At 36.2% G+C, this 27604-nt stretch overlaps 6 protein-coding genes and 1 pseudogene across 8 annotated transcripts; 3 read left to right on the top strand and 4 right to left on the bottom strand.

Annotated features, from left to right (window-relative positions):
- LOC104705143 lies at positions 420-2193 on the bottom strand (annotated as a pseudogene).
- LOC104705142 (dynamin-related protein 4C-like) lies at positions 2200-2712 on the bottom strand. Its single transcript, XM_010421125.2, has one exon. The coding sequence runs from the start codon at positions 2695-2697 to the stop codon at positions 2200-2202; it is 498 nt and encodes a 165-aa protein (XP_010419427.1). The 5' UTR covers positions 2698-2712.
- On the bottom strand, positions 3531-4097 carry LOC104705141 (mavicyanin-like). Its single transcript, XM_010421124.1, has one exon. The coding sequence runs from the start codon at positions 4095-4097 to the stop codon at positions 3531-3533; it is 567 nt and encodes a 188-aa protein (XP_010419426.1).
- On the top strand, positions 8298-9114 carry LOC104705140 (F-box protein At2g18780-like). Its single transcript, XM_010421123.1, has 2 exons — positions 8298-8564; positions 8740-9114. The coding sequence occupies exons 1-2, from the start codon at positions 8298-8300 to the stop codon at positions 9112-9114; spliced, it is 642 nt and encodes a 213-aa protein (XP_010419425.1).
- LOC104703636 (phosphatidylinositol 3-kinase VPS34) lies at positions 10109-16512 on the top strand. 3 transcript variants are annotated; one of them, XM_019228074.1, is made up of 17 exons: positions 10109-10418; positions 10547-10643; positions 11813-11909; positions 12011-12169; positions 12258-12467; positions 12582-12760; positions 12860-13007; positions 13733-13828; positions 13946-14081; positions 14193-14314; positions 14621-14812; positions 14924-15094; positions 15170-15307; positions 15400-15554; positions 15651-15794; positions 15883-16030; positions 16160-16512. In XM_019228074.1, the coding sequence occupies exons 1-17, from the start codon at positions 10307-10309 to the stop codon at positions 16295-16297; spliced, it is 2442 nt and encodes an 813-aa protein (XP_019083619.1). In that variant the 5' UTR covers positions 10109-10306; the 3' UTR covers positions 16298-16512. The 3 variants fall into 3 exon arrangements, with proteins under 3 accessions (XP_019083619.1, XP_010417982.1, XP_010417983.1); XM_010419680.2 differs by lacking the exons at positions 10109-10418; positions 10547-10643 and adding exons at positions 11158-11467; positions 11596-11692; XM_010419681.1 differs by lacking the exons at positions 10109-10418; positions 10547-10643 and adding an exon at positions 11600-11692 and having other exon boundaries at positions 11827-11909.
- Positions 20342-21998, top strand: LOC104703634 (galactinol synthase 4-like). The gene is made up of 4 exons (XM_010419678.2): positions 20342-20819; positions 20912-21235; positions 21329-21463; positions 21555-21998. Exons 1-4 carry the CDS (start codon positions 20490-20492, stop codon positions 21771-21773), a joined length of 1008 nt encoding a protein of 335 aa, XP_010417980.1. The 5' UTR covers positions 20342-20489; the 3' UTR covers positions 21774-21998.
- LOC104703635 (type 2 DNA topoisomerase 6 subunit B-like) lies at positions 22179-25341 on the bottom strand. Its single transcript, XM_019228072.1, has 11 exons — positions 25229-25341; positions 25018-25126; positions 24830-24913; positions 24718-24744; positions 24456-24564; positions 24274-24349; positions 23781-23801; positions 23461-23657; positions 23183-23327; positions 22783-23097; positions 22179-22680 (listed from the first exon to the last, which is right to left on the bottom strand). Exons 1-11 carry the CDS (start codon positions 25271-25273, stop codon positions 22381-22383), a joined length of 1428 nt encoding a protein of 475 aa, XP_019083617.1. The 5' UTR covers positions 25274-25341; the 3' UTR covers positions 22179-22380.

Genomic DNA, 27604 nt, shown 5'->3' with positions numbered 1-27604 from the left:
GAACTAACTAAGCATCAAACTCCTAACTGTTCTCCACATAAATCTCTCATGCGTTTTGAAATAGGCAAACGTCACAAATGTTTTTTTTTATATAAGTTTAGTAGGCTTTTTTGCAGCCAGTTTATCGCTTCTAATCAGCTTCTGATGATTAGTGATTGAGATAGGATTTGTGGACACTAGTTTAATGAAGAAGATCGTCTTTGTCAGTAATTCAAGTAATTAATTTAATAGCTTAATCAATCGGTTACCATACCTAAAAAAAAAAAAGTTAAAAACATAAACTTTAAAATCTGAAAGTTAAAAGAAACACAAAAGGCCCAACTCCACAAAATAAAACCCATAATAGGCCCTAAAAAACCCAACCCGACTTAATCGAAGCAAACCAATCAACGATCTCCATAACCCGACCCGATCTTCACCAAAGCTCGGATCGAAAGAAACAATCGATCCTCAATTCTGATCAACAATGGCGGCCACAGCATCCTTAGACTCTTTCAGTAGCTTGATACTGTTCTTCAGCTTCTCCCTCTTGCTCGCCACCAACGGAGACTCCTCCATCATCCTCTCAACTCCTCCACCAGCTTTCGCATCCACCATTTCCGCCACAATCTCCTTTTGAAACTGACCGTTCACGAGATGCTTCACAGATAGCTGAAGATACAGCGCAAGGTTGTCCACTATCCTCCGCAACACGATGGTCCAGTACGATGTGATCCTCATCTTCATATCGAAAGCCGGATGCAGCAGATGAGCGTGATACTTTCGCAGATGCGAGATCTTCAAATTCCCGAATCCAGTCACAGAGAAGTATTCAGGTTTGTTCCCATCCTTCAATACAGCATAGACGAAGCTCTCTTGTTGGTTTGTCTTCTGAGTCAAACAAGTCATGTAGTCAGGGTTACATGTGTAGTCTGTGAGTTTCTCCATCTCGACGATTTCGATTACTCTGTTTACTGATTGTTCTTTGATCTTGGAGATTAGATTCCGACCTGCTCGTTTGATTGAAGATTGAATCTGTGGGAAGTTTTCAGAATGTTTAGTAATGACTGATGAGATAACGTCTTCAATGTAGTTCCATATCTTCTTGATGAACTCTACTGGCTTGTCATGTACATGTTGTGAGAGTATAGCCAAGAAGGCTGATCTAGGGATGAAATTTGGTAGTCCAACGCATTTGCATTCGTCAAGGATCTTGATTTCATCCATCAAGAACTCGGTTGCGTCCTTGGGTTTTGCTTGTAGATCATCTGAGAATTGGCTCAACATATCAGCCAAGCGAGCAGTACAGTGCATGTTTTGATCATCTGGGTATTCAGAGAAGTCTCCTTGGACGAGAATTCTCAATAGAGATTCAACTCAAGGACAGCAGTTTCTAGCTTCTGGTTGATCTTGCGTACAATTTCAGGCAAACATCTGGCAATCATGCTTGCTTGGATAAGCATTAGCTTCTGAGCTAACACTGGGATGCCCACAATGTCTTCATCGATCAGGCTTAGTAGTGGATGAGTCTTGAAAAGTAACTCTTCTTGTATCCTTGCTTCTTCATATGTCTCGTCTCCTACGCGGTTTCTGACGCAGACATAACCAAGTACAATACTCACATCATCCGCTGTTACTTTCTGTAGGAGACCTTCTGGAGCAATGTCTGCCTTTGTGACAACAGCCAGAGTCCGTTGGCCGGTTTTGTCAACTTTTCTAGACATGCGGATGGATTCGCAGGTGGTGAAGTCGACCGTAGCTGACAGAACGTTGAGGATTATCGATTCTTGTGGCTCGATGTACTTCATAATCATCCCAGAAATCTGCTCATAAATATTTTCCGGCTGTCCATTCACTGGAACTCGAGTTATCCCGGGAAGATCGACCATGGTAAGATCTGGTACACCAGCCTTCCTTACATGAAGGGTCAAGGGAGCATCTGAGACTCCTTTACCAGATCCTGCGGCACAGGTATATTTGTAGTACTCAATCAATAATCATAGTCAGTACTTGTTAGCCTCTCTGACATATAATAACACTGTAAAAGTTCCATCATATAGCAAAACTAGTTTAAGCAGCTTAAAAAAATGGATGAGTAAAGACCAAATTAGGAATATATATATATACGCATCTAATTTCAGGTTTTTCTATGACAAGTACATAAATAACTCCTTTCAAGCTTTCAAGTTTCAGTCTTTCAGATAAACCTCTCATTCTCAGTCATCTCTCTTGCAGGTTTGCAGCAAAAACACACTTAACAGAGAGAGGGAGAGAGAACCTACCATCAATCACATTTGTTGCAGCACGAATAGCTTCAGCAATGTTTTCCTCGTCCGTAGGAACCACTTTGTCCCTGTACTCCAGCCAGATCTCAGGTTCAGGGCTAGAGTTTCGCTGAAGCCTCATGACGAGAGGAACCCGAGTGCAGATTCCTTGCCCGCGAGGCAAACTGATACCTGCCAAGGACTCAAGAACACTTGACTTCCCTGAGGACTGGTCTCCAACCACGACAATGGTGGGAAGATGTATCCCTTCTTTCATCACATTCAGATTCCTCAGTGTGTCCACAGTGTCAAGCAACGGCCTGATCCGATCATTATACGAAGTCACAATCGGTGCTTCAACAGGAACACCATCTTTGTTTCCTCGGGACTTTTTTTTGACAACTGCGAGAGATGGAGGGGTTTTAGTTACAACTTTCTTCTTACTATTTACCATTTCTTTTCGAGAGAAGACAAGAGTGGAGGGGATAGAAACAGAAAAGAGAAGTTTTAAGGTTAAGCGAGATGTCTTTTTCGAGATATATGCAAACGTTTGAGATACTAGAAGGGCTTGTAGCCTTGTAGTGTATAGATAAGAGGATGTAATGTAATAATGTAAGTAACGTGTGCATGTTGGAACTATAAAAATCCCTAATCAAGTCCATAATTACACCTCTTTAGCACATAGTTGAAGCTAAAAAAAGTCTCTCTTAAAACTGTTATATGTGTGTTTAATTAATATTTTGCTGCCTTCAGTTGGCTGAATTTTCCTATGGGGACGTTTGAAAGGAAAAGTTATTGCTGGTAAGTTCACTTTGATGTACGCTTGAAAGTTGAAAGCTATAACGAAAGACAGAGCTGACAGAGGGAAGCTCATAGATACATCTTTAGTCCATAATTAATTATATAGCTAACTCACATCTGCTTGAATGTCATATATATATCCTTTGTTTCAATTTTAATTCATTGAAAATTCAAATTTGGATGGTACAGCAATTTAGAAGATTTGTATTTGTTGTATATATAGATTTATATCAAAAAAAAAAAAAAAAAAAANTTATGGTGGTGAATTGGTGTCAGTCTGGTGATACTATATATTGCATCCTTGATATTCTTTATTAAAAGAAGTATTGCATTAATGAATAAACTAAATATTACAAGGAAGCAAAACCTAACTCATTATAGTAATGCAAAAAAAAAAAAAAAACTAAAAGAATCTGTTGTCTCACTGTTTAACAATTAAACGAACGTTGACACTCGCTAAAAAAACAGAGATGTAATGATAAAAGACTAGAATGCTAAGATCAAGGCCAGCAAGCTAAAGCCGATCCGAGAAGCTGACTTCGAGGCACCGCTTTGAAGAGGTGATGGAGCCATCTGATGCTGATACTGTGGAGCGTTGGCTGGTGAAGGAGACGAGGAAGAGCTCGGTGATCGGACCGGTCTAGGAACCGGAGCAGCCACGGGACCCAACGAGGCTGGTAAAACGTGAATTTGAAGTTTCTGTCCCGACGTGCAGTGGCCAGGAACTCCGCATATGAACTGTTGGAGTCCCGGTTTGGTTAGACTGATTGAGTCGGATCCACTTGTGTATTTCATAAGCGGTTTAGACGATTCACACTTCTCGAAATCATTGTGAGTAACTTCAGTGACGTCGTGGAAATTGTTGTTGTATGCGAACACCAAAGTATCTCCCACTTGAAAAGTTCTTGAAGAAGCCCAAGTCTCGTAATCTCCCATCATAGTCCATCCCTTCGAGTCGCCTACCTTGTGAACGGTTCCTCCAACAGTAACTCCAAAAAGAGCTACAAGAATCAACAAAGATGTGAAAAGCACGTTGTTTTTAATCAAAGCCATGATCGTATTTCTGGTTCTTAACTTTGGAATGAGAGAAACAAAGTTTAAGAGAGATATGGAAGTACGTAATGAGTTTGTTTGGTGAGAGGTTGAGAAGGGGGCTACGAGTTCTTATATAGAGACAAGGTCGTCCAAGGAGTCGGTTGAAATAAATCCTGTCCCTTTTGGGATTTGAAGATTTGGATATTCCTTAGGTATTGTCTTTTCCTTTTTTCCATTATACCTTTTCTAACTTAGATTTCTTTTTTATTCCAACAAATTTTTTTCTTTTTAATTTTTGTATAATTGAAATTGATGCACAGTCGACTTATGACAACCACTTGCTATATATATATTTTATTTTAATAACAGATGTTAATAATTATAGGCAAAAAAAAAAAAATGAATAAAAACATAACGAAAAATAATACATCTTTTTTTGCTCCTAAGAAATTAGGTTTTTGGGGGTTTTTTCATGTTCCACAAAAATTAGGGATACATAAACAGACTCTGCCTAAATTTTTTCATAGTTATTTTTTTTATTTATTCCAATTTTAATCACTTTGCAAATTCAAAGATATATGACCCGGTACAGTATTTAAAGATTGGTCTTGATAATTATCGAGTATAAATTTTGATATCTTGGACACAAATCCACTTTGCAACATATTTATTTCTATATTATTATAATTTTAGTAGGTAGATATATTTGGTTATGTTGTGCATACATCATCTAACTTTACATATTTACTGAAGAACATTTTCTAACTAACTATAAAAACAACATAACATATGAAGAATTGAAGATAATTTATGATGACTTTAATTTGGGGAATTTATAAAGTATACATTTAGCTGATGGAATGAATATGTGGGAACATAACATGTTAGAACATGGTCTAAAATCGACGTGACTACATACGAGTATTCCTCAATAAATCAGGATGAGTTTGTGTGTGCAACTTAAAGAAATCTAGGAAGATGCTTTCGAGAAGATAAACATTAGAAAATGAGTCATGGAGATATTTGGAAAATTAATTTGGAAATAGTGGGTTGTATAGAAAGAAGTATTTCCTCTGTTACAATTTAGAAGTTTGTTACTTAGTCTTTCAAGAGAGAACAAGGCGTGACAGATTGGTATGAGAAAAAGGTTGGCTAATATAAAGGTGTAGTCGGTCGGGTGCTTCTTCTTTGACAGAAATTAGGAGAAATTGCACCTTAAAACTGAGTTGGGATGAAGAAACAACTCATGTAAGTTATAGAAAATAATTGGTTGAAGCCTTGGCGGTATTTATGGATGAACATGTGTATCGATTAAATTTAATTGGGAGATTTGCACCCACATCTACTTTACCTCAATTTTCTTTCACTTTCACCTACTTTCTACTCTTTCTATACTTTTTCAAGTTTTTTTGTTTTAGGTGTCTTTATTTATGGCAAAATTGCCCCTCTCCTCTTTCTCTCTTTTACTTTTTCTTTTTCTCTTTTTATTATTGTTAACACTTTAAATGGTTATCATAAAACAAATTATCTATTTATTTATATATAATATGTTATGATTATATATTTTTTACATTTTAAGATAGATATTGCTATTTTTTTTTTGAATTTTTAGATTATACAGTATCCATTTGTCATTGAACAATGTTCAATGATAAGTGGTTAATCAATTGCAGTATTATGTTATGTTATGATCTCTTTGCAAGGTTCATGTGTTACCCAAAACTCAAATAATATAAAAAAAGAGCTTATGATAATTAGTTACGGAACTTAACTTGAAAAGAAAAATAAATAAAGTTTAGTGGATAAATAAATTATGGATAGGTCTCCATGGATTTATTCAAAACAAAGTAAAATTTTCCAAGGTTAGTCTCTTTTCCACCACCAGTTTGGAAGTGCGACAATAACAAAGTATATTCATACATTAAGATTCATGATTTCCATCCAAGCACATCCACTTAACTTTGACCACATATTCATTAACCCTAATTTGTCGACATATGTTTGTTGGACATGAGCACATGCTTTCTTCTGCTATGATATCATTTAGTTTAGTTTGATCGCTACAAATGATAACCATGTGTATATGGTAGCATGGATACCATTGGTGTTTTTTTCATTCATATTCGGTAGGTATAGTATTGTTATTGTGGGGAGAAATAAATAACTAAATCAAGAAAATTGAATACAACTTTTGTTTTGCTGTTTTAAGAACATGAATCGCTCCATTTGCATATTGCTTTGAAGTTTACCATCTGTGATATGCACCAATTCGTTTAAGTTTAATAACTCTCCCAAGCATGTAATGGTCGAACTTGTTTTGTATTTGTTTTAGCTTTCATTGTTATGTGTTTGTAATGCTCTGTTTTTATAATGCTATGTTTATTATGCTTTGCTTTCGTTATTTTGACATTTTGAACAAAAAAAATTCAATATCACAATTAAGTACATCTAATCTTTTAAATAAGCATATAATTCTGGAAATTCCAAGAATCAAAGTCGATTAATCATGTAAACCCAAAACTCAATTATTCTGATGGGATTGAAATTTAAGTTTAAAAACTCACAAGACAACAAACAATCAGTAAAATGACAATCAAACTAAAAAACTCATATCAAATTTCACATGATCTGAAGATTTCTCTTACTTTGGATCTCTGCTCTTGTCAGAATGGTTCTTGTCATCGGCTTCTTTATTAACTTTCTGCAGATCTTTCGTTGATGCGCGGAGAGAGAGAGAATATATAAAGGGTTAGAAGGAGTGAAGAGTAATATGTAATTAAACTTGAGAAAAGTATATGAGTAGTAGAAAGTAGGTGTAGTGGTGAATAATTTTGGAGAAAGTGGGTGTGAGTGCAAATTTCCCAATTTAATTCATGTGTTTGGGTTCTAGAGTAGCTTTTACAAAAAAATTTACCTTATATTTGATGATAATTAGGCTTCTAATTTATTTATTTTTAATTAATGTAAAAGCTCCAATTTTAGATATTCTTTAATCTTGTTAGAATTAAATATGATTAGTATATTTTTGTTCGATTTTTTTTTTAATCTTGATTAAAAGTTAAAACAACAAAAAAGATGTCTATGAAAAAGTTCTTAGGGGAGATTTCAACAAGATTCCTTTCCAACCTGTTTTTCCTATTTTCCTAATTCCTTGAACTTATTTGTTCACTATATATATCAAGCAATTTTCCTATGATATACAGCTCCGGGCGAAGTAAAAGATATGACCTTCTCCATAGACCTTGACTTGCTGGGCAAAAGAATCTTATCATACGACTCAAAGTAAACGATCGACTGTAGTAGTCACACTCATGGTAGCACTGAGACATTGACTTTGTAAATATACAAATTATTTCTCGTTGAACTTGGACTTTCCACGGAAAATTTTGATATTAAAAACGTAGAGGTATTTGCAATTTTGCATCGACCATCGCAGTCCCATGCACATCAGCACATCGTGTTCGAGTTTCTTTCGTTTACTTTTTTTTTCAAGTAAATTATTATATTTGCAATGAAATTGAAGGTGTTCTTGGGGCAATTCTTGATATTGATATGGGTACGTAGCGTTGCTGTTGGGGAAGCTACATGCCTACATGGATATAAAGAGTTGTGTTGAGGAAGAAAGGAACGCTTTGTTGGACCTCAAGAAGTACATAGTCTCAATTACTGAAAAAGATTAAAAGAGCAAGTCGACTATGTTATCCCTACTTGGACTAATGACACAAAGAGCGGTTGCTGCCTATGAGAGGAAATCAAATGCAATCGTACAAGCGGACGGGTGACCAAGCTTTCCATTGGTGGACTGTACCTCAAAGAGAGCTCTCTCCTCGATCTTTCTTTGGTGCATTCCTTTTAAGAAGTTCAAAGCCTCTACTTATCTGCGTACGAAAGACTAGGATTTACGATGTTGAAGGTACATATATGTTGCCTGCCGTACGTCAACTTGATTTTTAATTTATGAGTTGAGTTATGTCTGAAAAGATTCCTTTATATATAAAAAAATAAATGTTTATATATTGTAGATATAACAACCACCACACACACACATACAATATATATATATATATATATATATAAATTCCTTATCTTGTTTAGTAAAAGAATAGAATTTGATCTTTGACATTTATCTTAACTTTTCTAATTTACGTTATAATTTGGAGATAAGAAAAATGTAAAACAATATATTAGTGCTTATAGTTATATCACAGAGGATTTGGAATGACGACGACGTCGACGATGTTCGATCTTCCAGAGGAATTGGTAGAGGAGATACTCTCTAGGGTTACTATGACATCTCTCAGATCAGTGCGATTAAGTTGCAAAAAATGGAACGCTCTCTCCAAAAAAAGGATCCTTGGTAAAGCAGCAACGAGTCAGTTTCTAGGGTTTACGACGTGGGATTCTAGGGTTTGCTCTTTGAGACTCGATCTCCAAGGAATCCGAAACGACGACGGTGGTGACTTGGGTTATCCATCTATAAAGCAAGTAAGTGTACTCAACCACATCGAGGTATTTCAAACCTTTCACTGTGATGGTTTAATGTTATGCGTCCTCGAGGTCGAGGCTATTGGTATGGAACCCATATCTGGGGCAAACCAGCTGGATCCAACCCAGAAACGATTTTGACCAATTTGATTGGTTTGCTCTTGGGTATGACAAGAGCCGTAACCACAAAATCTTGAGGATGTCTGATTATTATCGATGCGGCGAGCTTTTTTCTGGGTCCGAGATCTATGAGTTTAGCTCTAAATCGTGGAGGGTTCTTGATTTCACTACCAACGTGGAAATACGGTCTCTCATCAATCGACATGGCCAGTCTCTGAATGGGAATGCTTACTATTCTGCTGAAGAGAAGATAATCATGCAAGGAGGATTAGCAGAGGCTGGAGCCTTTTTGCTCTGTTTTGATTTTACATCAGAGAGATTTCGACCACGTCTGTCTCTGCCGTTTCACGCTTCTGATGAAGACGCTCTGACTATATATCTGACCAAACAGCTCACATCATTGGACAAGATGGATACTTCAAACCTGTGAAGATTGAACAAGTTAAGAAACATACGCTCCCACTTGTGTGCTCCTCTTATGTTCCAAGTTTACTGAAGATAGATTGAGTAGTTCCCATTTGTGCCCATTAATACAAATTTTGTCGTCTACTTGGATAATCTTTAATTATAATCATAAGCTGCAATTTACAAGGGCTTGTTGATATTCTTATCTGTTTTAGGATTGTGGTTCTCTAAAAAAAAACTAAATAGACAAAATCTTATTTATCTTTTCAAATTATCGAAAGTGATATGTTTTGATATGATTGCATTTGGATGTTGGATTTTCTCTGATTTTCCATCGTTTTTATATATATATCGTCATATTGCCATGTTGTATATCATGTTATCAAATACTTGTTTACCAAGAATCTTGTTTGCAGGTTATAAAAGTCTACAGAAATTAAGAAACCTAAAGATCCTTAATTGATCTCTCTTCAAATAAATTCAACAATAGCATATTTAATTTCCCTTTCTAAATGCCGCTACATCACTTATCACAACTTTTTTCTTTTTCTTCGGGATAACAACATGAATGGCCCTTTAATTCCTGCGAAAGGTGCTGTACCATTTATAACTAGAATGACATTGTATAGCTAAATTGATTCGGTTTATAGTCTCCCGACAAAAGCTACGACGATAATAACTTTTTTTTTATTATCGTCGAAACAGATAAATCCCTAATCGACAGACAGGCATACTGCTTGGGATACTAGGCATCGCTCTCATTTGATTCTCCCTGGAGCAGAGCTTGGTTCTACATAGTTGATGTTTTCATCCACAAGGCAAAAAAAAATTATTATGATAAACTACTCCAGGTACCAAATATGCTTCTTAATTATGTGCTAGTTTCATTGTCGTCTTAAGTTTGTTGTTGTATTCTCAAACATTAACACTTCTAAAACTGAACAACATTTTTTTTTTTTTTTCATTTAATATTTTTTTTTATTTATTTATGTTTACGGCCAAAGTTAACCTGAGCCCGTCTACTGTTAAGACTCGGGGCATAATTTAACAAGGAAGGCTTTAGTCGGTCGTCGTGTACTTCTCTCGGAAGTCTCGAACACATACTTTACGGATTTCAAATCCTCCAAATCCAAATTGATGATCCCACTCTTCAACAGATATATAGAAAAGCCCTTTTTTTTTTTTATTGAATCCTTAAGAAACAAAAAAAATCGCAGATGGGTGCGAGCGAGTTTCGTTTCTTCCTCTCCTGCGATATCAATTCGCCCGTCACTTTTCGTATCGAGAAGCTTGATGGTAACCTCCCCGTCAACAAATCTACTGATTCGGGTAAACGAAATTTTGAATTTGAACTTGAATCTCTTTTAATTTGGTTGATTGGTGTGTGGGAATTTTGGAATCTTGCTTTGCAAATGGGTTTAGTTCTTCAGATGAGTTTGTGTGTGTGTGTGTTTTAGGAGTTGTCTCAGTCGCAGAGGAGAAAAAACCAGAGCTTTACATCGAGTGTGCATTGTATATTGATGGAGCTCCTTTTGGCCTTCCCATGAGAACAAGGTTCTNAATGCCGCTACATCACTTATCACAACTTTTTTCTTTTTCTTCGGGATAACAACATGAATGGCCCTTTAATTCCTGCGAAAGGTGCTGTACCATTTATAACTAGAATGACATTGTATAGCTAAATTGATTCGGTTTATAGTCTCCCGACAAAAGCTACGACGATAATAACTTTTTTTTTATTATCGTCGAAACAGATAAATCCCTAATCGACAGACAGGCATACTGCTTGGGATACTAGGCATCGCTCTCATTTGATTCTCCCTGGAGCAGAGCTTGGTTCTACATAGTTGATGTTTTCATCCACAAGGCAAAAAAAAATTATTATGATAAACTACTCCAGGTACCAAATATGCTTCTTAATTATGTGCTAGTTTCATTGTCGTCTTAAGTTTGTTGTTGTATTCTCAAACATTAACACTTCTAAAACTGAACAACATTTTTTTTTTTTTTTCATTTAATATTTTTTTTTATTTATTTATGTTTACGGCCAAAGTTAACCTGAGCCCGTCTACTGTTAAGACTCGGGGCATAATTTAACAAGGAAGGCTTTAGTCGGTCGTCGTGTACTTCTCTCGGAAGTCTCGAACACATACTTTACGGATTTCAAATCCTCCAAATCCAAATTGATGATCCCACTCTTCAACAGATATATAGAAAAGCCCTTTTTTTTTTTTATTGAATCCTTAAGAAACAAAAAAAATCGCAGATGGGTGCGAGCGAGTTTCGTTTCTTCCTCTCCTGCGATATCAATTCGCCCGTCACTTTTCGTATCGAGAAGCTTGATGGTAACCTCCCCGTCAACAAATCTACTGATTCGGGTAAACGAAATTTTGAATTTGAACTTGAATCTCTTTTAATTTGGTTGATTGGTGTGTGGGAATTTTGGAATCTTGCTTTGCAAATGGGTTTAGTTCTTCAGATGAGTTTGTGTGTGTGTGTGTTTTAGGAGTTGTCTCAGTCGCAGAGGAGAAAAAACCAGAGCTTTACATCGAGTGTGCATTGTATATTGATGGAGCTCCTTTTGGCCTTCCCATGAGAACAAGGTTCTTTTTTATTTTTTTTTTTTTTTTTTTATGTTTTGATGATGTTGATGACTCTTGTCCAAGTGCTTTTATTGTGTGTGTTTTTTTTTTTTTCATACTAGCTCTCTTCTTAATTCCCAGATTGAAAACTACAGGACCACCATACTGCTGGAATGAACTCATGACTCTAAGTTCTAAATATCGGGACTTGACTGCTCATTCGCAACTTGCTATCACTGTAAAACCAAAATCTCTGCCTTTTTGCTTGTTTTTATGGTGGTACCTTTTTGGTTTCTTCTTCCTTTTTTATGCTTATCAGAGAGTTTCTGTTTTTATCAGGTATGGGATGTGTCGTGTGGTAAAACTGAGGGACTGATTGGTGGGGCAACAGTCCTTCTATTTAATAGCAAAGGGCAAATGAAATCAGGAAAGCAGAAGCTCAGGCTCTGGCAGGGGAAAGAAGCGGATGGTTCATTTCCAACATCTACTCCTGGAAAGGTTTCTGATACATTTCAAGTCTAGATGTATAATCCGAAATATGGTTCTTGACGACGACTTACTTGGATTTTTTTTTTCATACTTTTAGGTTCCACGGCATGAGCGCGGGGAGCTTGAGCGTTTGGAGAAGCTCATGAATAAGTATGAGAGGGGGCAGATCAAAAGCATTGATTGGCTGGATCGACTTATGTTGAAATCCTTGGATAAGATCAAGGAACAAGAAAGCTCCAAACATGGAAGCTCGCATCTGTTCGTGGTTATTGATTTCTGTAGTTTTGAGCATCGAGTCGTATTTCAGGTGCTATATTTACTGCGATTATTTCTGTCTGTTACCTTATATATGTTTGAGTATGCGTGTTTTGCAATAGTGAAGTGACCAGTGGATTTATGTCGATCTGCTTTTGATTTTAAGGAGTCTGGAGCCAATTTGTTCATAACTGCCCCAATTGGTTCAACAAACGAATTTGTTACTGTCTGGGATACAGAACTGGGAAAGACTAATCCTTCAGAGAACAAGCAACTAAAGCTGGCAAGGAGCTTGGATCGTGGCATAATTGACAGGGATCTCAAGCCAAGCAATATCGAGCGGAAGTAAGTATCTTCAGAGAAACAGTTTCCTGAAATATAGTCATAAAATTATAATCTCATGGGTAGGTGATTTCTTCTTTTGTTTGCCCCTATTGTCTAAAGATCCATACAAAGAGTTCTGAAATATCCGCCAACAAGGACACTGAGTGGAGATGAAAGACAACTTCTTTGGAAGTTTCGTTTCTCTCTAATGTCTGAAAAGAGAGCTCTAACAAAATTTCTTCGGTGTGTGGAGTGGAGTGATGTTCAGGTAAGTGTACATCTTTTGCTTGGAGATCAATTTTCATGGTTCTTAATTTTTTCAAGTTGCATGAGCTTCCGATGTTGGCAGGAAGCAAAGCAAGNCGTATTTCAGGTGCTATATTTACTGCGATTATTTCTGTCTGTTACCTTATATATGTTTGAGTATGCGTGTTTTGCAATAGTGAAGTGACCAGTGGATTTATGTCGATCTGCTTTTGATTTTAAGGAGTCTGGAGCCAATTTGTTCATAACTGCCCCAATTGGTTCAACAAACGAATTTGTTACTGTCTGGGATACAGAACTGGGAAAGACTAATCCTTCAGAGAACAAGCAACTAAAGCTGGCAAGGAGCTTGGATCGTGGCATAATTGACAGGGATCTCAAGCCAAGCAATATCGAGCGGAAGTAAGTATCTTCAGAGAAACAGTTTCCTGAAATATAGTCATAAAATTATAATCTCATGGGTAGGTGATTTCTTCTTTTGTTTGCCCCTATTGTCTAAAGATCCATACAAAGAGTTCTGAAATATCCGCCAACAAGGACACTGAGTGGAGATGAAAGACAACTTCTTTGGAAGTTTCGTTTCTCTCTAATGTCTGAAAAGAGAGCTCTAACAAAATTTCTTCGGTGTGTGGAGTGGAGTGATGTTCAGGTAAGTGTACATCTTTTGCTTGGAGATCTATTTTCATGGTTCTTATTTTTTCAAGTTGCATGAGCTTCCGATGTTGGCAGGAAGCAAAGCAAGCAGTTCAACTGATGTACAAATGGGAAATGATAGATGTATGTGATGCTTTGGAGCTATTGTCTCCTCTATTTGAGAGTGAAGAGGTACTACGAGTGCCCAATTTTACTTGTATTTTGGTCTTCTAATCGTCTACTCGTTCTACCTGCTGTCGTCCTGGTATATTGAAATATAGGCTAATCTCTCACTACACATACTGATAGGTTCGAGCTTATGCTGTTAGTGTATTGGAAAGAGCTGATGATGAAGAGCTTCAGTGTTACTTGCTTCAACTTGTTCAGGCTCTCCGTTTTGAACGCTCTGATAGATCTTGCCTTTCTCAATTTCTTGTCCAACGGGGTATGTGCTGAACATCTAGACATGAAATTATGTTGAATTTTCTGTTTAAAACCGGTTTATATATTGGTTAATTGACTGTTTGTTTTCCGCTATTTTCTTTCAAATTTCTAGCATTACAGAATGTTGAGTTGGCCAGTTTTCTCCGTTGGTATGTCGCTGTGGAACTTCATGACCATGTCTATGCCAAGCGATTTTACAGCACATATGAGTTACTCGAGGAGAACATGATCAAGGTGTGGACATAATATTTATTTTTCTTTCCTTCTCCCCTCTATTTCACTTAAGATAAGATGAATACGTAATGGATCTTACTCCTGCCTCGGTTTTCTTTGTAATAATGTGAGATCAAGCCTTTTGAACTTGGGATGTGGGTTATATGGTTAGCAGTGTCAGGTTTTCTAGTGAATAGAATACGCTAGTCCTAACTTTTAGTTAGAGGAGTAGTGGTGCTCAAACTACATATAAAATGGTTGTGCAGCGACAGCATATCATGTGAGATCTGTTTAGCTGCTTGAGAATGATATTTGCTTTAATGTCAGCTGCCGCCTGGGGATAACGGAGAAGATGGATATAAATTGTGGCAAAGTTTAGTGCGTCAAACAGAAGTGACTGCTCAGTTATGTTCCATTACACGAGAAGTGAGAAATGTACGTGGAAACACCCAGAAAAAAATTGAGAAGCTCAGGCAGCTTTTAGGTGGACTCCTTAGCGAACTCACCTACTTTGAAGAGGTACTTTCACTACGGTTTTAACTGGTAACTAATGCTTTTAAAAGTGATGTTTATCCAAGAATGTCTGTGTCGAAGTGTCTACTAACCTTTTTGTATTTGGTTTTCGTCCAGCCTATTAGATCACCACTTACCCCTAGTGTTATCATAAAGGGGATTGTGGCAGGAGAATCAACACTCTTTAAAAGTCAAATGCATCCTCTGCGCCTTACTTTCCGAACAGAAGATGAAGGAAGTTGCAAAATTATATTTAAGAAGGGAGATGATCTCCGGCAAGACCAACTGGTAAATCTAGGTTCATTGTATCATATTATTATCTAGTTATTTTGTTCACACTGTGATTTTTTTTTTCCTCCGTAGGTTGTTCAAATGGTTTGGCTCATGGATAGACTGCTTAAGCTGGAAAATCTTGATCTGTGCCTAACGCCTTATAAGGTGTTAGCAACTGGACACGACGAAGGAATGTTGGAATTCATACCATCCCGTTCTTTGGCTCAGGTACAGGATCTAAACTCATTGCCCGCCTCTCTAATAGTTTTGAGAGTTTATAATACCGTTACCCTAAGATATATATGCCTTTGCATGTTTAGATTCTCTCAGAGCACCGAAGCATAACAAGTTATCTGCAGAAGTTTCATCCTGATGAGCATGCGCCTTTCGGGATAACAGCCACTTGTCTTGATACATTTATAAAAAGCTGTGCTGGCTATTCTGTGATCACATATATACTTGGGATTGGAGACAGGTAGCGTGCAAAACATTTTCTAGTGGTTGTGTTCGAGGAGTTTTTCCAATTTTCTTCCTTTGAATCCAATTGTGATGGCCTAATTTTGATATGTAGACACCTGGACAACCTCCTCCTTACAGATGATGGTCGTCTTTTCCACGTTGATTTCGCTTTCATTCTCGGTAGAGATCCTAAACCATTCCCTCCACCTATGAAACTCTGCAAAGAGATGGTGGAAGCCATGGGCGGAGCAGAGAGGTACCAGGAAATTACATAATTCCATGAGTATTTTGCTCTGAGAATTGTAACATGAGACTTGAAATATTTGGCTATCATTGTGTTGCAGCCAATACTACACAAGGTTCAAATCCTACTGTTGTGAAGCATACAACATTCTCCGGAAATCGAGCAACCTTATTCTGAATCTGTTTCATCTCATGGCGGGTTCTACTATCCCTGATATAGCTTCAGACCCGGAAAAGGGCATTCTCAAAGTAAGTTTCTTTATCACTCTCCACCTAAACTAAACTAAACTAAACGAAAACCCACCATTCTGCTCACAAATAGATTGGCTCTTGCTTTCTCCTTTATCATTCTCGTAAATGCTGACATTTTTTATACAGCTCCAAGAAAAGTTTAGGCTTGATATGGACGACGAAGCATGTATCCACTTCTTTCAAGACCTGATAAATGAAAGTGTAAGCGCGCTGTTCCCACAAATGGTTGAAACTATACACAGATGGGCTCAATACTGGCGTTGAAACAAACAGAGTTTTACTGCTACCGTGTTAACACATCAAAAAAATGTAGATGCATTTACTTTCCTCACGTTAATACACCAGAAGGTTTGATTTCTGTTCTTGGCTTTTACACCCGCTGTGAAAACTGTATCTGTAAATAATAATCTCGTTAACCTTGAAACTTAATGCTTGGACATCTTTCGATAATTATGAAACGGCCCCAGATATTTTGGATATCGCGAATTTGCTCCGACGTCTTTTCCTAATTATGAAATTTTCCCACATCTTTCAGTAATTACGAGATTTACCTACATCTTTCGATAATTACGGAATTGCCTCATATCTTTCGGTAGTTGATAGTCACTAGGGCTGGGCAAAATAACCGATAACCAAATAACCGACCGAAACCGAACCGAAAAAAACCAAACCGAACCGAACCGAAATTCTTCAAATACCCGAATGGTTAGTAAAAATCTATATCCAAACTAACTGAAACCGAACCGAACCGAACCGACAATTAAATGGTTAACCGAAATATCCGAAAACCTAGAAGATATCAAATATTATATACTTAATATTATGCAAAACTATAAAATAAACTTAAAATATAAATTATTTCTAGATTCAAAACAATTAAATATTTTAAATAATCAATATATGTAAATGTTATTATTTTGAATTTACAAAGTTAAATACTATTTTGTAAAATTGAATCCATATTTTTCCCTTTTTTGTATTTTTGTTATTGTATATTTGGTTAATTTTGGTTATATTCGGTTAGTTTTGGTTATATTTGGTTTATTTGGTTAATGTTAATATAATTTATGTTAGTTATGGTTATTTATTTAAATAACCAAACCGAAACCGAACCGAAAGAAACCGAACCGAACCGAACCGAAATTTCAAAAATATCCAAATGGTTACTATATTACTATATCCAAAATAACCGAAACCGAATACAACCGAACCGAAACCGAATGGTTAACCGAATGCCCAAGCCTAATAGTCACAAAACAAAATGCATGTTTACTTGTATATTGGAATTGATTCGTTTTCTCGTTTATTCTTGATCTAAAAATCTGTGGATATAACGAAACGATTGATATATATAGAGCTTCTGTTGTTGAATTTTCAATGTAGAGACAGTTTTTATACAAAAACCATATTAAGTGGTCGATGCTCTAATTTATCCCTCATTTGGTGTAGATCTGCTATGCAATACACTCTAAACTACGCTCACATCTAGATGAAAAACAGGTTTCATTTAAAAGTTGTGTAGCTAGTTTTAGCAAAATAGGGGTTTCACAATCTACATATCTCTATTCTCTACATTACTAAAATTATAAAAGTACAAGTCAAACTCTTATGTTTAATTTTTCTAAGTTCATCTCGGTTAAAGAGGTTTTGCTGATAGTGTCATTATCGGAGACAAACCACCCTCACCTTGTATGACTTTTATCGCGATTTGTTCATTGTAAACGTCTTAATTAGGTAGTCTACATTTTGGTATTGAATTTTATGGTTATAATAAAACTGAAAGAATAATTGTTTTATATATACATTTTTTACGTGATGCACCAATAAAATGGTAAGAAGCCATGCCCTAAACGCGTGTAATACGTGATACCAATGTGTAGGGTTCTAAATTACTATTTTACGTTATAATTTTTTTAATTGAAGGATGTCGATAGGTAGAAAACAAAGTTCCAATTATTTAACCATATATTAAAGAGATTTTTCCAATTAAAATTCATGTTGTATATATTGTATATATCAAGGTCATGACCGAATCAGGCACTAATAAGTGTTTGATGTTGTAAGCAAAGGAGTCTCTCGAAGCTTTTTTAGACACGTAAACAAATTATAATTTTTCCTTTCAATTCTTTGTTGTTGAAATTGTAAAATATTTGAATGGTCTCTTTATCTTTTTGCATTTTTGTTTTTTTCTTTGACGGTAGAATGGTGTTTCTATCTTTTAATCTTGGATAAAATTCCCTATATATTATTCGGGAAATGTCTTCATAAAATGTGTTGAGATAGGGTAAAAACAGTTCTTCGGTCGGTTAGAGTGCTTCACAACAATCAACAAATTCTCGACGGTGGTCACAACTCACAACCTTTAATTGAAAACTTGGCCTTTACGTCATATGAGCATGCCACATGCTCTAAACGTATCATGCTCATATATATGCCATTTTACTTACTTTCTAAAGCCACGTACGTGCTCTCACGTCTCATGCTCTTACACCATTTTAGTCCAAATGCTCTCCTAGTCTCCTAGCTAGTCCTACGTACACTCTTTTTGTTATTTTTATCAGGCCCTCATGCTATATATGGGCTTTCATGCCTCAGACTCTTGATCCTTTCAAGCTCTCTCACGCCATTGACGTTCAAATTAGATGATTCAGTTTTTTTTTTTTAATTTTCTTTTGACAACAACAACTAGATTAACTCAAACAAGTCAACACGAAAAAACATTGTTTACATACATAATCAAATGTGGTTGGGACCGAACACGTAGGACTAATTTGTCCGCAGCACCATTATGAATACGTAGAATTAACACTGGAGCAAAAGAAGTAAACTCCTCCTAGATTCTGTTTATTAATTGTCTTGAACGTCATAAAGCTCTTATTCTATTCGCCTACATATATATTTTCTTCTCTTTTGCAAGAGATTGTAGATCTTACCCACATTCCCACACCAATATTACTTTTTGATATTTTATTTTATCTTATCTATAATTACAAAATCTTAATAGTGATATTTTTATTTATCGTATACTACTATATATGATACAAAATCAAATCTAAACAGCTACGTGACAGACAGCCATACGTTTGAGATTATAAAATAAAATAAATGGGAAAGCCAACCGACATAAAAAATACTAGTAGTCGAATAGAAGAAAGACTTAGCCAAACCGACAAGAGCGTTATATAAATAGCATTATAATTGTGGAATTTGGGCACATTGTTTTCATTTGTTGATAAAAAGATAGAAAGGTTACCTAATAATAATATACTGAGACCGATGCAACGCTTCTGTTTGTTTTTGATTTAGAGAAGAAGACTACGTAGTCTTCTTAATATTTTTTTGGCTAAAAACCAATCAAAATTATATATATATATATATATAAAAAATCATAAAATTATTTATATATATGTATATATTCTGAAATATTTAATTTAAATAATTTACCAAATTCAAAATATTAGAATTTTAGTTAAGTACCAATTTTCACATTTTTGTTATGTAATGAAATAACACATTCTGCAATTGTACTAAATGTTTAAGGTTTATCACTTTTGCATGTACGTATTGAATTATCATTTTGCCATTTCGTACATGAAACGAAATATGTATGTATGGATACATGCATACCATGTACATACATTATGAATAATATTAAGTTTTTTATCCATAGCTACTTATGATTAGTTTAGTAATCATATGTTTGCTAAGGTGATTTTTCTTTTTTTGGGCAAAATGTTTGCTAAGTTGAATAACTAAACAAAATAACCGGAAAATCGATTATAGACTATCTAAAAAACCATCTAACCGCACCTTAACACCGTTTATTAATAAACAAATTTCTCATAATACTTAACTTAATTGCCAAATTCTACATTTGCCTTGACACATTCGTGCCACATCCTTGGAATTGGAGGTATACTACCTTCCACGTACGACTACGAGTACTTTTGAATATGCCTTTTCGTTACAATATATATTTTTTTTAAAAATCTCTGAAAACGATTTTCACAAAATTTTTATATATTTAACTTCGTTTTCACATTAACTTTTTATAATTTTTTTTTGAATTTTACTTAAACTAATATTTGAGCTTTGATTTCTTCACCCCCACGATTAATTATAAAAAAATGGCAAATACAAGAAGGTTAAAAGTTTTATATCTGAAAGATTTCAGGTTCTGTAATTAAAAGTTATAAAACTGCAACTAGCTGAAAACACTTAAAAAAAAAAAAAAAACAGAGTAATCCATTAATTTGTTCCGGATTTACCCTTCGTGCTACTTCTATTTAATCAAGCCTTCATGTAATTTACTCAAAAGCCAAGTAACCAAACTAAAAGTTTTACATATCCCCAGAGAAAAAAAAACTGTGTTTTTTTTCTTTTACTTCTGAAACACTTGAGAGAACTTTCCAAAGTATCCTCTTAACCCATCCTAATACTTTTTCTTTTGCCCAAAATGGCCCCTGAGATTCCCGTAAACTCGACCTATGTATCGGAAAAGGCGTATCAAGAAGCACCTCCAACGAGAGCTTATGTGACGTTTTTGGCAGGAAATGGAGACTACGTGAAGGGAGTGGTGGGATTAGCAAAGGGTTTGCGTAAGGTCAAAAGTGCTTATCCTCTTGTTGTTGCTATGTTGCCTGATGTGCCTGAGGAACATAGAGAGATATTGAGGTCTCAAGGCTGCGTTGTGCGTGAGATCGAGCCTGTTCACCCTCCAGACAACCAAGTCGAGTTTGCCATGGCGTATTACGTTCTCAACTACTCAAAACTTCGTATTTGGAACGTAAGTATCTCGATTCTTCACAAAACTTAGCTAAGATGTGATATAGTCAAAGTTCTTTGTGGTTTTTTCTTACCTTTGAAGACTTCTTGCAGTTTGAAGAGTACAGCAAGATGATATACCTTGATGCCGATATCCAAGTCTTTGACAATATCGATAACCTCTTCGATTTGCCTGATGGGTACTTTCATGCCGTGATGGACTGTTTCTGTGAGAAAACATGGAGCCACTCGCTGCAGTATTCGATCGGGTATTGTCAACAGTGCCCGGAGAAGGTCACATGGCCAGAAGATATGGAATCTCCTCCTCCACCTCTGTATTTCAACGCCGGTATGTTTGTGTTTGAGCCTAGTCTTTTGACTTATGAGAGTCTCCTCCAGACCCTGGAGATCACACCACCTTCACCTTTTGCAGAACAAGTGAGTTACATTAGTGCATCGGTTTTTTAATGCTTCAAATAAAAAACAAGACCTGATTTTGATGATATTTTATTTGTAACTTTGATTGGACAGGATTTTCTCAATATGTTCTTCGAGAAAGTTTACAAACCGATCCCTCTGGTATACAATCTGGTTCTGGCTATGCTTTGGCGTCACCCTGAGAACGTGGAGCTTGAGAAGGTCAAGGTTGTTCATTACTGTGCAGCTGTAAGTACCTCTCTCTTTGCTAACAAATCCGAGCCGGTTTAGCTTATTGCTGAAACTTGATATTTTTCATGTTGGATGGTGATAATAATAGGGATCCAAGCCATGGAGGTACACTGGAGAAGAAACTAACATGGACAGAGAAGACATCAAGATGCTAGTTGGTAAATGGTGGGATGTATATAATGATGAAACTCTCGATTTCAAATCTAAAGTCCCTGCAGATATGGAAGAAACCGTTACAAAATCGAGCATCCTAGCTTCGGCACTCGAACCGGAAATTACCTTCTTTCCTGCACCTTCCGCTGCTTGAGATGTCTTGCTGGAAAGGGCACAAGACTTGGTTTGTTCCTCTATCTATTTCCGTTTGATACAGGTAAACATAGTTTGAACTAGTATAAGAAGATATAGAAACCTTGGTGAGTTGGAATCACAGTTCTTACCTGCCCTTTCTCGACCCGAGAGGTTTTCAATAGTATTTGCTAAAGTGTGTAAGGTGTGTTAAACTACTAATGAAATAAGTATTTCTATTGCTATCTTTGTGTACAGACAACACTACAAATGTTCAATCTGTTAAGCCTAGTAATTACAAGGTGACCTATATTGACTATTCCTGCATCATAATGATGTCTGACTTTTGAACTGCATAGAGCTTGGTTCTAGTTTCCGTGGAATGTTCTCGATCCGAACATAAATTGAAAACAAAAAGATCAGTAAGGGATGTAAATAAGTGTTATTGGCTTTGGACAAACTATCTCAAGAACATAACAAGTTGCAGATTCTTAAACAGATCATGTAAGGTTTCTAAGAACAGCTCTTCTCAAAACCATGAGAACTCGTAGCCATGGCTGAAGCTAATAACTGACGCAATTTTTACACGTCGATTAACTAGTATATATCCGTTGTCAGAAGCAAATGTATCATTCCAGTGAGGTAGAGTAATACTCACCTTCTACTTCCTCCTCTTCAAAGTATGATGTCTCAGAATTGCCATCAAAAAACAGGAAAGGAGCAGCTTCTTGGTCTTTCTGAGGTTTCCTCTCATTCATTCCTATAACCGTAACTATCTTTCTCTGGATACAGTCTTCAACAGCCTCACGTTCAACTTCTTGAGGCTGAAAGCCAAGAACCGATAAGCAATCTCCTTGGAAGTCTAAGTCAGTAGAGGAGAATATTAGGCCTGCTATTGATCTTGCAAGGTCAGGGACATAGCTGCAAATCTAAGAAAGATAAGCACCAACAACAAAAAAATCTTTGGTCAAACCTCTCGAAATTTAAGAGATTGACACGAAAAGTTGAAAAGAGATTGACCGATAGAGCACCTTATGAGCATGTGAGCTTAGAAGAAAACCCTCATGTTTAGCCTTCAAATCATCCAATGCGTTTTTAATTCCCTTTTTCACAAGATTTATACCAGGCCCATTCTTCTGTCTTGTTGCATGTTGATTGTGATACCAATGGAGGGCGATTTCTATTTGCACAAATGAAGGAAAATTTTCCCATTCGAGAAACACATGTCCATCTTGATCATTCACATTCGCCAGGATCAAACCGTAACTTTTCCAGTCCATCTTTTTCAATGCACTCAGAACAAAATGTGGAACAGGGGAAGGTGCGAAGTTGTCAAAGTATAAAACCTGGGGAAATTCATCATTTAAGATCCGCCAATCGTACATTACATCTCATTATGAGCTACTGTATTAGTTTGAGGCTTAAACAAACCTTTGTTTTGCCGTCGCATGATCTGCTGCAATGCTGAGTTGTCTCTAGCAAGTCACTTATCACAATCACCACTTCAACAGTCCCTCCAACTCTCTTATGTTTGTCTTCATGGCATATAGTTCCACTTCCAACTTTAAGATGCTCTCTGAAAGTAAAATATACCCAGATTTTTCAGACTTAAATTGTAGAATAACTTAACAGACACTTCAATTAGTAGAAACGAACTAAGTTATGTATTAAGTGTGCCAGAAACAAAAATAGTGTTACATATTATATACCTATCAGAGAAGCAATGGTCACACATTGTATCCAAACAGTTCCCATGCCTTAAAACATAGTCCTCAAGACCAAACTTCAACCGTTCAAGATTGGAGGCAGTAAAGCATGGAGTTTTGTCAGCGTTCACTGCAAAGACGTATTGAGTTTGAGTACCAGGAGGAGCCCCTTGTTTAACCATCAGATCCATTGTGACATTCTGAGATGAAGAATGAACCAACTTTTTAGTTCCATGATTTGTCAGTTCTGATACTAAATTATCATGAGTAAGGAAACAATTTTCAAGATAAAATTGTCGCCAAAGGGAGAAACTTGAACTTACAGGTATATGCAGAACAAGCATCTGCAAGATAACAGGGAACATATATCATTCCAGGGTACCTTAAGCAATCATGAGGGAACTAAACTTGACGAAGCCGACTACATTCAAGTGATCGCATCAGGAGGCCGACAGTACCAATTTAAAAGATATACGAGATCATCAATTTCCAAAGCTCTGCAGGATAGATCTAACCACTAAACAAGCTTTGGTAATTCATGACACCGAGTCATTGCTTGACCTAATTAACAACTGATTAACTAAAGAGCGACCCTCAAAGACTTCAAACATAAACTGTCATCCCAAAATGACCAAATGCCATTGGAATTTTTCTCCCTTAAATAGGGCATATGTATGCTCTTTAGCCTTTGGTTCTATAACAAGTTGTCAGCAGTATTTTTGAAATGTCATGTCTATGGTCACACTAACTACCAATAAGCATACACTTAAGTTCAGTTGAAATCAGTATTTAAAAGATAAGAAGAGAAAGGAAGACCTTTTGAAATAAGCCAAGTATCGGGGCTACAAGAACATCCATACTCCCAAAAACACTCAAGGATACTTCCGTCCCACTGAAAAACAACACAAACCGAATATACAAACAAGTCAAGACACTCACAACGGCTTAAAAATCAGTAAAAAAAAAAAAAAAAAACATAGATTGAGGAGTCTACACACCTAAACTTAACACCATTCTTAGACTGAGAAGGTTGCCTTTTAAGTCTCTTGTTTGATATATACTCATCAAGATTTATATGATAATAGTATACCTCATCGTCAGTAAAGCCTGCAATTCCCAACAAGCACATGGGGAAACACATATAGAGAAAGAACAATAAACAAGTTCCACAGTAAGTTCAACATGTTTCCCCTTATTGAACTTATAATAGGCAAAATCTAAAGGCCATAAGCAGAATCAATCAGAGTGACCAAAACTTACAAGTAGTCTTGACAGAGAGTAACCCATCTGCATCACATAAAACCCACAGTAGTCAGAATCGCTTTAAACTTAAGAGAATTTGCATTAGATCAAATCAAATCAATACACAGACCCCAAATCTTCACTCCATTGAACTCTCTAGGACACCTCAGATCCTGAAGCTGCTCCAGTTTGCATCCGATTCCCGTATCCGCAACTGTACAGAAACATCAAATCGATAGATAACGAGACCAATTTAGCATCAATCGAGACTCGAGAGCGAACCCAGAATCGGAAAACAAAAAAATCAGTGAAAATTACTCGAAATAGACGTAATCGGAGGATCCGTATCAGTAGATTGATCAAGAAGAACTGATAATCTACAGAGATCTTCTGATAAACGGCATCTTTGGAAAGCAGACGAGACCAACTGCGCAAATCAAGTTAATCGAAACCCTAAGAAAAACTTGAGAACGGAAAATTTTCCAGAGAGGGGGTGAAACGGAGGAGAAGAGATCGATGGCTGACTTACTTGTAGAAGAAGCTTCGGAGCCACAGTGGTGATCTCCATGGGCATGGCCAGGTCCTCCTCCTTCGCTTCCGATATTATTGTCCCGCGCGTATCCCCAAAATTTTGAAATCCAATTCCTCCGAAGTCCAAAGTGAAGTTGTGTAGACTGTAGAGTCAAATTAAATCAATTATTTTTGGACAAAATAAAATAATTCATAATAATTTGATTTTTGGGCTAAATAACTTATATATATATATATATATATATTTTTTTTACCCAAAAATATAAAACTAATTATTTTGTTTGATTTTCTAATAAAATGAGTAGTATTAATATTATTGAAGATAAAAATAAAAGTGCGACATGAAATAGGGTTTGATTGTGTGTTGACACTCCAAGCTCATAACCCTAATCTACAACCTGAGGGAAATAAAACACCTTCAACTCTTCAATCAATGATTCTCTTCACGGGACTTTATGCGATCACCTGTGGTACTAGGCCCTCGTTGCTTGCACACGGAGGCGATCAGTTTGACAGTGGACACCAAACACTGATCTCAAAATTGTTCAGTTGGTACTACTTTTCTATCTGCTTTGGTTGGCTCATGGCTGTAACCGTTATGGCGTGGATCAAAGATATATTCGATACATCAATCGTGCTTCTAGCGACCGCGCACCCTATGCATTTTCGTACTAGGATTACCATTTTACCGATTAAAACGTCCTAGTGGAAGTCCATTAACAAAAATTGCAAATGTGTTTATTTCTGCCGCAAGATATCGAAATGGTTCTGTTTTGGATGTAGAGCTGATACAAAGTCTTACATCTACCGAACAACAACAACATTCACCACCACATGTTAAAGTAAGTCACTTAATATATTTGTACTAACAGTACGAACCAGTACTAATATATATACCTTTTCTTTTTGGTTCAGGTGCTTAGATAAAGCATTGCTGAACAAAAACATCTCAAGAACACAAGTTGAAGCATCGTTTCCCAACCACCTCCCTCATATGGATCCTATCCCAAACTGCCTCTATTGCAAATTCTCAGATTGATCCAAACCCTATGCTTTAGATGTTAAAGTAACCCTTACCCGACTACAACAACATAGTTACCCGATTCTTTGTTATGATGTTACTGCGGGTACCTATCACCCTGGACGACACCGACGCATTGAATCTCTTCTCAACGTCACAATGTCTAATGACTGTGACCACTAATCTGTCCTTTGAAGCTCTCGAGGATGGCATCTCGATTTTCCATGATCTCACATGTGCCTTTAGGCTCCCAAGCTTTTGGTTCATAGCTTTCTTGGATCCAAAATCGATGAACTCGTTCATTACTTTTTTGGCATTGGGGATTGCCTTATATTGTAATGTCTCAAACTTTGGCTTTTGCTTCTTCTTTGTACGTGTACTGATTATCCAATTTGAATGAATGAAGGCAAAGGTTTTTGACAAAAAAAAAAGCTAACTATTGCCAATTATCAAAACAAAAATATGATATTACAAAACAAAAAACTTTGTTTAGTATTCAGTTTTTCAGTTCCAATTTGTCAAATTTATTCATATTTACTTTATGTCATTTTACATATCTAATATTTTACTTCAACTGTTTTGTCTAATAAATCATAAGAATTTTTTTACATATGAACTAAAAAATAATCAATTTAAGAAAAAAAACCTAACTCTCTATATATGTCTTATATAATATGATCAGGTATTTCCTAACTTTGCTTGTCAATGGGATATTTGGTGCTTTATTTTTGCGACATGTACTTTTCATTTAATTTTTAATTTGACTTTCTAAATTTATTTACTTAGAAAAAACAATGACACAAATTATGATTAGAAAAAAGAAAAAATTGAAAGTGACCTTAAGACTTAAGACGTGAAGTGACCTTAGTGCACTGGCATGAGGTAAGTCCATTTGTAGAAGGCGGGATCGAGTACCAATGGTTGACAAAAAAAAAAAAAAAAAACTTAAAACGTTGCCAAACTATATACGAACAATGACTAAAGATTTTTACTTGATACAAAATCAACGCAATTCTCTCTTCTATCACTCAGTATTTCCTTACCGGTTTAGCATGGCGTCAAAACTTAATTAGTCAGGCTTTATACTATTATATATTGGTGAAATTAAATCGTTAGGGATCCAAACCATGGAGGTACACCGTACACAGGAGAAGAGCCTAACATGGACAGAGAAGACGTTAACATGTTAATTAAGATATTGTGAGGTGTTTATAATGACGAGTCTCTTGATCTCAAACCGAAAGACCCTGCAAATTTGAAAGCAAAGTTTTCGAAATCAACAATTATAGCTTCAGGCTTCAGCAACCTCATAACCATTTTTACACTCTCCTGATGCTTGTGTGTGTGTGTGTG

The sequence above is a fragment of the Camelina sativa genome, chromosome 7, assembly GCF_000633955.1.
Source record: "Camelina sativa cultivar DH55 chromosome 7, Cs, whole genome shotgun sequence".
In the NCBI taxonomy this organism is placed as follows: Eukaryota; Viridiplantae; Streptophyta; class Magnoliopsida; order Brassicales; family Brassicaceae; genus Camelina; species Camelina sativa.
The sequence above is the reverse complement of the archived record's forward strand: the minus strand, read 5'-3'. Positions and strand labels throughout refer to the sequence as shown.

Coding starts and splice junctions, on each gene's coding strand:
- LOC104705142 (XM_010421125.2), bottom strand. CDS start 2,697: ATGGTAAATAGTAAGAAGAAAGTTGTAACTAAAACCCCTCCATCTCTC.
- LOC104705141 (XM_010421124.1), bottom strand. CDS start 4,097: ATGGCTTTGATTAAAAACAACGTGCTTTTCACATCTTTGTTGATTCTT.
- LOC104705140 (XM_010421123.1), top strand. CDS start 8,298: ATGACGACGACGTCGACGATGTTCGATCTTCCAGAGGAATTGGTAGAG. Junction 8,565..8,739: donor GTTATCCATCTATAAAGCAA/GTAAGTGTACTC, acceptor GGGTATGACAAG/AGCCGTAACCACAAAATCTT.
- LOC104703636 (XM_019228074.1), top strand. CDS start 10,307: ATGGGTGCGAGCGAGTTTCGTTTCTTCCTCTCCTGCGATATCAATTCG. Junction 10,419..10,546: donor CAACAAATCTACTGATTCGG/GTAAACGAAATT, acceptor TGTGTGTTTTAG/GAGTTGTCTCAGTCGCAGAG. Junction 15,555..15,650: donor ATACTTGGGATTGGAGACAG/GTAGCGTGCAAA, acceptor TTTGATATGTAG/ACACCTGGACAACCTCCTCC.
- LOC104703634 (XM_010419678.2), top strand. CDS start 20,490: ATGGCCCCTGAGATTCCCGTAAACTCGACCTATGTATCGGAAAAGGCG. Junction 21,236..21,328: donor CTTCACCTTTTGCAGAACAA/GTGAGTTACATT, acceptor TTGATTGGACAG/GATTTTCTCAATATGTTCTT. Junction 21,464..21,554: donor TTGTTCATTACTGTGCAGCT/GTAAGTACCTCT, acceptor TGATAATAATAG/GGATCCAAGCCATGGAGGTA.
- LOC104703635 (XM_019228072.1), bottom strand. CDS start 25,273: ATGCCCATGGAGATCACCACTGTGGCTCCGAAGCTTCTTCTACAA. Junction 25,127..25,228: donor CTCCGAAGCTTCTTCTACAA/GTAAGTCAGCCA, acceptor TGATTTGCGCAG/TTGGTCTCGTCTGCTTTCCA. Junction 23,802..24,273: donor TACTTGGCTTATTTCAAAAG/GTCTTCCTTTCT, acceptor GTTATCTTGCAG/ATGCTTGTTCTGCATATACC.